The following is a 9133-nucleotide window of genomic DNA, read 5'->3' as shown; positions in this document are numbered from 1 at the left end:
ATGACGACACGGAGGGGCGGAAGCGCGTCATAGTTGCTTAAATACCAACATATTTAATCATTTACAATCGTCATTATTCAGACTGTGATGTTCAAATGTTTTATAAAATAGTTAAATGTTAAAATAAACCTTCATCAGCGAGTTTATAAAAATAATAAATTGAATTGTTCACCCCTACATTTAGAGTTGGATCAGTCCGTAACCGCGAGGCATTATGGGTCTAATATTGCTGCATTCAAAGACAGCGAGTATTTTTATAAATCCACGTAAAAACAATACTATTAGTATTTAATAATATTCAACAATATTCTCATCCTTTGAGTAAAGATCAAACATAATTTCATTTTCATAAAGAGTTTGTTTTCGTCTCTAAAGCCATTTAATTCAATAAAGAAACGGTTTTATAACAAACATGAAGGCATTATTTTATCAACTTTAATTTTCAAATTATTAAAATAAATACTTTAAATACAATTTATATTCTATATGTTGCCTTTCAAAATGATAATATACAAATAATTATAATTATAATAATGTTTTTAATCTCTGAAATGTTGAATACGATTATTAAAAACATAAACTGTGATTTATTTGGTCTTGTATTATAAGTTGTTTTGATGTTTTATTAATTTATTCTGTCACGAATGTCAGTATTTATACTTTGTGTTTGAACATATAGTAAAGCGCTTATTTAAAATAAAAGTTTTTAAAACAAAAGCAGCGGCAGAATTAATGTATGATCGAGACACAGATGAAATCAAAAGCGATAGAAAATAAATGTGTTTTTATTTCTCAGGCGACGCGTCAATAGTGAGTCTGATCCCGGGTGTCTTTGAACGCATCATCCAAGATGGCGCTGCCCTGTGGAAGGACGGCGTGTTTTCTTCTCCTCCGTCATGGACGCGCGATCACGACCCGGCGGCTCAGCGGGAGCTGCTGGTCTGGATCTCAGCAGCAGAACAAGTCCAGCAGCGGAACCAGTTCTCAGTGGAAGATGATGGCGGCGGTTTGTCTGCAGAGACTTCCGGTCATTTCCACAGACGCGAATGTCATCGAGCAGGAGTTCGAGTCCCTGATGCACCAGGTGAGGCTTTTAGAGGAGGTCGTGGGTTCGAATCCTGCAGGAGAATCAACTTATCGAGAGTCGATCACCGTCAGGCACGAGAGTCGATCACAGATACCGTCATCCTTGAGAGTCGATCACAGATACCATCAGGCACGAGAGTCGATCACAGATACCATCAGGCACAGGAGTCGATCACAGATACCGTCATCCTTGAGAGTCGATCACAGATACCATCAGGCACGAGAGTCGATCACAGATACAATCAGGCACGAGAGTCGATCACAGATACCGTCATCCTTGAGAGTCGATCACAGATACCATCAGGCACGAGAGTCGATCACAGATACCATCAGGCACAGGAGTCGATCACAGATACCGTCATCCTTGAGAGTCGATCACAGATACCATCAGGCACGAGAGTCGATCACAGATACAATCAGGCACGAGAGTCGATCACAGATACCGTCATCCTTGAGAGTCGATCACAGATACCATCAGGCACGAGAGTCGATCACAGATACAATCAGGCACGAGAGTCGATCACAGATACCGTCATCCTTGAGAGTCGATCACAGATACCGTCAGGCACGAGAGTCGATCACAGATACCGTCAGGCACAGGAGTCGATCACAGATACCGTCAGGCACGAGAGTCGATCACAGATACCATCAGGCACGAGAGTCGATCACAGATACAATCAGGCACGAGAGTCGATCACAGATACCGTCATCCTTGAGAGTCGATCACAGATACCATCAGGCACGAGAGTCGATCACAGATACAATCAGGCACGAGAGTCGATCACAGATACCGTCATCCTTGAGAGTCGATCACAGATACCATCAGGCACGAGAGTCGATCACAGATACAATCAGGCACGAGAGTCGATCACAGATACCGTCATCCTTGAGAGTCGATCACAGATACCGTCAGGCACGAGAGTCGATCACAGATACCGTCAGGCACAGGAGTCGATCACAGATACCGTCAGGCACGAGAGTCGATCACAGATACCGTCAGGCACGAGAGTCGATCACAGATACCGTCAGGCACGAGAGTCGATCACAGATACCGTCAGACACGAGAGTCGATCACAGATACCGTCAGACACGAGAGTCGATCACAGATACCGTCAGACACGAGAGTCAATCACAGATACCGTCAGGCACGAGAGTCAATCACAGATACCGTCAGGCACGAGAGTCGATCACAGATACCGTCAGACACGAGAGTCGATCACAGATACCGTCAGGCACGAGAGTCGATCACAGATACCGTCAGGCACAAGAGTCGATCACAGATACCGTCAGACACGAGAGTCAATCACAGATACCGTCAGGCACGAGAGTCGATCACAGATACCGTCAGACACGAGAGTCGATCACAGATACCGTCAGGCACGAGAGTCAATCACAGATACCGTCAGGCACGAGAGTCGATCACAGATACCGTCAGACACGAGAGTCGATCACAGATACCGTCAGGCACAAGAGTCGATCACAGATACCGTCACCCTTGAGAGTCGATCACAGATACCATCAGGCACGAGAGTCGATCACAGATACCGTCAGGCACGAGAGTCGATCACAGATACCGTCATCCTTGAGAGTCGATCACAGATACCGTCAGACACGAGAGTCGATCACAGATACCGTCAGACACCGGAGTCGATCACAGATACCGTCATCCTTGAGAGTCGATCACAGATACCGTCAGGCACGAGAGTCGATCACAGATACCGTCATCCTTGAGAGTCGATCACAGATACCGTCAGGCACGAGAGTCGATCACAGATACCGTCAGACACGAGAGTCAATCACAGATACCGTCAGGCACGAGAGTCGATCACAGATACCGTCAGGCACGAGAGTCGATCACAGATACCGTCAGGCAGGAGAGTCGATCACAGATACCATCATCCTTGAGAGTCGATCACAGATACCGTCAGACACGAGAGTCGATCACAGATACCGTCAGGCACGAGAGTCGATCACAGATACCGTCATCCTTGAGAGTCGATCACAGATACCGTCAGACACGAGAGTCGATCACAGATACCATCAGGCACGAGAGTCGATCACAGATACCGTCATCCTTGAGAGTCGATCACAGATACCGTCAGACACGAGAGTCGATCACAGATACCGTCAGGCACCGGAGTCGATCACAGATACCGTCATCCTTGAGAGTCGATCACAGATACCGTCAGACACGAGAGTCGATCACAGATACCGTCAGGCACCGGAGTCGATCACAGATACCGTCATCCTTGAGAGTCGATCACAGATACCATCAGGCACGAGAGTCGATCACAGATACCGTCAGGCACGAGAGTCGATCACAGATACCGTCAGACACGAGAGTCGATCACAGATACCGTCAGGCACGAGAGTCGATCACAGATACCGTCAGACACGAGAGTCGATCACAGATACCGTCATCCTTGAGAGTCGATCACAGATACCGTCATCCTTGAGAGTCGATCACAGATACCGTCATCCTTGAGAGTCGATCACAGATACCGTCAGGCACGAGAGTTGATCACAGATACCGTCAGGCACCGGAGTCGATCACAGATACCGTCAGGCACGAGAGTCGATCACAGATAGCGTCAGGCGCGAGAGTCGATCACAGATACCGTCAGGCACGAGAGTCGATCACAGATACCGTCAGGCACGAGAGTCGATCACAGATACCGTCAGGCACGAGAGTCGATCACAGATACCGTCAGACACGAGAGTCGATCACAGATACCGTCAGGCACGAGAGTCGATCACAGATACCGTCAGGCACGAGAGTCGATCACAGATACCATCAGACACGAGAGTCGATCACAGATACCGTCAGGCACGAGAGTCGATCACAGATAGCGTCATCCTTGAGAGTCGATCACAGATACCGTCAGACACGAGAGTCGATCACAGATACCGTCAGGCACGAGAGTCGATCACAGATACCGTCATCCTTGAGAGTCGATCACAGATACCGTCAGGCACGAGAGTCGATCACAGATACCGTCAGGCACGAGAGTCGATCACAGATACCGTCATCCTTGAGAGTCGATCACAGATACCGTCAGACACGAGAGTCGATCACAGATACCGTCATCCTTGAGAGTCGATCACAGATACCGTCAGACACGAGAGTCGATCACAGATACCGTCAGGCACGAGAGTCGATCACAGATACCGTCATCCTTGAGAGTCGATCACAGATACCGTCAGGCACGAGAGTCGATCACAGATACCGTCAGGCACGAGAGTCGATCACAGATACCGTCAGGCACGAGAGTCGATCACAGATACCGTCAGGCACGAGAGTCAATCACAGATACCGTCAGGCACGAGAGTCGATCACAGATACCGTCAGGCACGAGAGTCGATCACAGATACCGTCAGGCACGAGAGTCGATCACAGATACCGTCAGGCACGAGAGTCGATCACAGATACCGTCAGGCACGAGAGTCGATCACAGATACCGTCAGGCACGAGAGTCGATCACAGATACCGTCAGGCACGGGAGTCGATCACAGATACCGTCAGGCACGAGAGTCGATCACAGATACCGTCATCCTTGAGAGTTGATCACAGATACCGTCAGGCACAAGAGTCGATCACAGATACCGTCATCCTTGAGAGTTGATCACAGATACCGTCAGGCACGAGAGTCGATCACAGATACCGTCAGGCACGAGAGTCGATCACAGATACCGTCATCCTTGAGAGTCGATCACAGATACCGTCAGGCACGAGAGTCGATCACAGATACCGTCATCCTTGAGAGTCGATCACAGATACCATCAGGCACGAGAGTCGATCACAGATACCGTCAGGCACGAGAGTCAATCACAGATACCGTCAGGCACGAGAGTCGATCACAGATACCGTCAGGCACGAGAGTCGATCACAGATACCGTCATCCTTGAGAGTCGATCACAGATACCGTCAGGCACGAGAGTCGATCACAGATACCGTCAGGCACGAGAGTCAATCACAGATACCGTCAGGCACGAGAGTCGATCACAGATACCGTCAGGCACGAGAGTCGATCACAGATACCGTCATCCTTGAGAGTCGATCACAGATACCGTCAGGCACGAGAGTCGATCACAGATACCGTCAGGCACGAGAGTCGATCACAGATACCGTCATCCTTGAGAGTCGATCACAGATACCGTCAGACACGAGAGTCGATCACAGATACCGTCATCCTTGAGAGTCGATCACAGATACCGTCAGACACGAGAGTCGATCACAGATACCGTCAGGCACGAGAGTCGATCACAGATACCGTCATCCTTGAGAGTCGATCACAGATACCGTCAGGCACGAGAGTCGATCACAGATACCGTCAGGCACGAGAGTCGATCACAGATACCGTCAGGCACGAGAGTCGATCACAGATACCGTCAGGCACGAGAGTCAATCACAGATACCGTCAGGCACGAGAGTCGATCACAGATACCGTCAGGCACGAGAGTCGATCACAGATACCGTCAGGCACGAGAGTCGATCACAGATACCGTCAGGCACGAGAGTCGATCACAGATACCGTCAGGCACGAGAGTCGATCACAGATACCGTCAGGCACGAGAGTCGATCACAGATACCGTCAGGCACGGGAGTCGATCACAGATACCGTCAGGCACGAGAGTCGATCACAGATACCGTCATCCTTGAGAGTTGATCACAGATACCGTCAGGCACAAGAGTCGATCACAGATACCGTCATCCTTGAGAGTTGATCACAGATACCGTCAGGCACGAGAGTCGATCACAGATACCGTCAGGCACGAGAGTCGATCACAGATACCGTCATCCTTGAGAGTCGATCACAGATACCGTCAGGCACGAGAGTCGATCACAGATACCGTCATCCTTGAGAGTCGATCACAGATACCATCAGGCACGAGAGTCGATCACAGATACCGTCAGGCACGAGAGTCAATCACAGATACCGTCAGGCACGAGAGTCGATCACAGATACCGTCAGGCACGAGAGTCGATCACAGATACCATCAGGCACGAGAGTCGATCACAGATACCGTCAGGCACGAGAGTCAATCACAGATACCGTCAGGCACGAGAGTCGATCACAGATACCGTCAGGCACGAGAGTCGATCACAGATACCGTCATCCTTGAGAGTCGATCACAGATACCGTCAGGCACGAGAGTCGATCACAGATACCGTCAGGCACGAGAGTCGATCACAGATACCGTCAGGCACGAGAGTCGATCACAGATACCGTCAGGCACGAGAGTCGATCACAGATACCGTCATCCTTGAGAGTTGATCACAGATACCGTCAGGCACGAGAGTCGATCACAGATACCGTCATCCTTGAGAGTTGATCACAGATACCGTCATCCTTGAGAGTTGATCACAGATACCGTCAGGCACGAGAGTCGATCACAGATACCGTCAGGCACGAGAGTCGATCACAGATACCGTCATCCTTGAGAGACGATCACATGCAGCATGCAAACAATCATGTGACTGTTGGATCCAGTCGCTCTGGGCTCTGTTAGTTATGTCTAACATACTTCCTCAGATGGAGCTGGAGAAGAGTCGGTTGTCGGATCACGAGCTGCGTCTGCTGGAAGACGCCGAGAGCCTCCGAAGGAAACAGTCTGACAACTACGACCCTGACGAAGACGACCATTATAAAGACCAGGACATCGTGTTGACGCAGGACCTGGAGGACATGTGGGAGCAGAAGATGAAGAGCTTCGAGCCGGCGCCGCGAGTCAGAGGTGAGTGAGGGTTGAAGGTTAAAGGTTGAGGGCGAGGGTGAGAGCGAAGTTGAAGGTTGAAGGGCAAAGGTGAAGGTTGAAGGGTGAGGGCGAAGGGCAAAGTTGAAGATTGAAGGGCAGAGGGCGAAGGTTGAAGGGTGGAGGGCGAAGGTGAAGGTTGAAGGGCGAATGCGAAGGTTGAAGGGCAAAGTTGAACATTGAAGGGCAGAGGGCGAAGGTTGAAGGGCGAAGGGTGAGGGCAAAGGTGAAGGGTGAGTGTGAGGGCAAAGTTGAATTTTGAAGGGCATAGGGCGAAGGTTGAAGGGCGGAGGGCGAAGGGCAAGGGTGAAGGCGAAGGGTGAGGGCGAAGTTGAATTTTGAAGGGCATAGGGCGAAGGTTGAAGGGCGGAGGGCGAAGGGCAAGGGTGAAGGCGAAGGGTGAGGGCGAAGTTGAATTTTGAAGGGCATAGGGCGAAGGTTGAAGGACGAGGGCGAAGTTGAAGGGCGAAGGGTGAAGGCGAGGGCAAAGGTGAAGGCGAAGGTTGAAGGTGAAGGTTGAAGGGCGAGGGAGTTGAAGGGCGAGGGAGTTGAAGGGCGAAGGGTGAGGGCAAAGGTGAAGGCGAAGGTTGAAGGGCGAGGGCGAAGTTGAAGGGCGAAGGGTGAGGGTGAGGGCAAAGGTGAAGGCGAAGGTTGAAGGTGAAGGTCTGACGTTGAGACTCTCCGGTGCAGATGACGTGGACCAGGACCTGACGTCTCCGCGGCGCTGCCTGGATCAGTCTTTGGTTCTGGTGGAGCAGCAGGTGAACGAGGAGAACAGGTGGTTGATGCCTCAGACTGAGTGGAGAGAAGGAGAGACGCTGAGAGAGACGGCCCAGAGATCCGTGAGCACCTGGACAGGTAAGCTTTAGACACAAGTACATGTGTGTAGTATTGTGGAGTACTGGACTCTCTCTCCCCCGCAGACCTCAACGCCACCTTCCTCAGTAACGCCCCCTGCGGCGTCTACAAGTTCAAGTTTCCTCGCTCGCTTCGCAGCGACTCGTTCTTGGGCGTGAAGGTGTTTTTCTTCAAAGCCTTCCTGAGCGACGGAGGCGCCGCCGCGACCTCTGACCCCTCGCGCATGTGGCTGAGGAAAGCCGAGCTGGAGCGCTTTCTCCAGCCGCAGTACCGGACCAAGGTGGACCGCTTCCTGATGGACCTGTGAGCCTGCAGGACTGACCCCTGACCCCTGACCTCTGACCTCCTTCTGTTGTGTAATAAAGTTGTTGTTGCTAAACTGGTTTCCTGTCACTGGTGCGTCAGAAGGTTCTGACCCGCTTCAGGTCCAGAACACCACAGATATCAATAAAGTTTATTCAAAGCAACTGAACAATGAGATGATAAAGTTCGTCCAGCAGAGGGCGCTGACTCCCTCAGGTGGTGATGTGAGAATCTCGACACCAGGGGGCGGTGTTGATCCACCTCAGTTCTGATCGAGTCTTAAAATGTTTGGTAATATTTATGGGTTTAAACCTTTAAGTTGGTTTATGAAGATTTGTTTCTTAACTATTCAATAAAAATACATTTAAACTAAATATTTTCAATTAAAAGTAAAATGTCTTTGATTGAAGTTTCGTGTTTGAACTTTTGAAGTTTTTTCATAGAAGTAACTTTTGAAAGTAATGTTTCATCAAAGTATTAATGGTTTATATTTGGTTCGAGGAAAACGTAACAAACGGCGTCAGGTGAGTTTCAGCGATGACATCATAAAGTCGTGACATCACAGGTCATGATGATCCTGTCACAGAGGTCACGGGGTCACGAGACTCAGTGAAGATCCTGAACGACTCGGTTCTTCTTGAGTCGTTGTCTTGTCGAGTGTTTTGGTTCCGACTCTGTTCCTGCTGACGACTCGTGAACCTGTCAATCACTCTTCCTCGTCTCCTTCCTCGTCTCCTTCCTCGTCTCCTTCCTTGTCTCCTTCCTTCATCGTCTCCTTCCTTCATCGTCTCCTTCCTTCCTCGTCTCCTTCCTCGTCTCCTTCATCGTCTCCTTCATCGTCTCCTTCATCGTCTCCTTCATCGTCTCCTTCCTTGTCTCCTTCCTTCATCGTCTCCTTCCTTGTCCCTTTCCTTCATCGTCTCCTTCCTTCATCGTCTCCTTCCTTCCTTGTCTCCTTCCTTCATCGTCTCCTTCCTTCCTTGTCTCCTTCCTTCATCGTCTCCTTCCTTCATCGTCTCCTTCCTTCCTTGTCTCCTTCCTTCATCGTCTCCTTCCTTCATCGTCTCCTTCCTTCATCGTCTCCTTCCTTCATCGTCTCCTTCCTTCCTTGTCTCCTTCCTTCATCGTCTCC

At 50.0% G+C, this 9133-nt stretch overlaps 1 protein-coding gene across 1 annotated transcript; it reads left to right on the top strand.

Moving 5' to 3' along the window:
* Positions 1–845: 845 nt before the first annotated feature.
* On the top strand, positions 846–8186 carry mrpl46 (mitochondrial ribosomal protein L46). Its single transcript, XM_087793355.1, has 4 exons — positions 846–1084; positions 6621–6822; positions 7531–7698; positions 7764–8186. Exons 1-4 carry the CDS (start codon positions 851–853, stop codon positions 8003–8005), a joined length of 846 nt encoding a protein of 281 aa, XP_087649481.1. The 5' UTR covers positions 846–850; the 3' UTR covers positions 8006–8186.
* Positions 8187–9133: the final 947 nt, after the last annotated feature.

This window comes from Callionymus lyra, chromosome 6, assembly GCF_982586985.1.
Source record: "Callionymus lyra chromosome 6, fCalLyr1.hap1.1, whole genome shotgun sequence".
Lineage (NCBI taxonomy): Eukaryota > Metazoa > Chordata > Actinopteri > Syngnathiformes > Callionymidae > Callionymus > Callionymus lyra.
The sequence above is the reverse complement of the archived record's forward strand: the minus strand, read 5'-3'. Positions and strand labels throughout refer to the sequence as shown.

What these genes read in the sequence shown, in the direction of transcription:
- mrpl46 (XM_087793355.1), top strand. Translation starts at nt 851, where the DNA reads ATGGCGCTGCCCTGTGGAAGGACGGCGTGTTTTCTTCTCCTCCGTCAT. An exon ending in GCCGGCGCCGCGAGTCAGAG is followed by an intron (nt 6,823 to 7,530) that starts GTGAGTGAGGGT and finishes TCTCCGGTGCAG; the next exon opens with ATGACGTGGACCAGGACCTG. An exon ending in ATCCGTGAGCACCTGGACAG is followed by an intron (nt 7,699 to 7,763) that starts GTAAGCTTTAGA and finishes TCTCCCCCGCAG; the next exon opens with ACCTCAACGCCACCTTCCTC.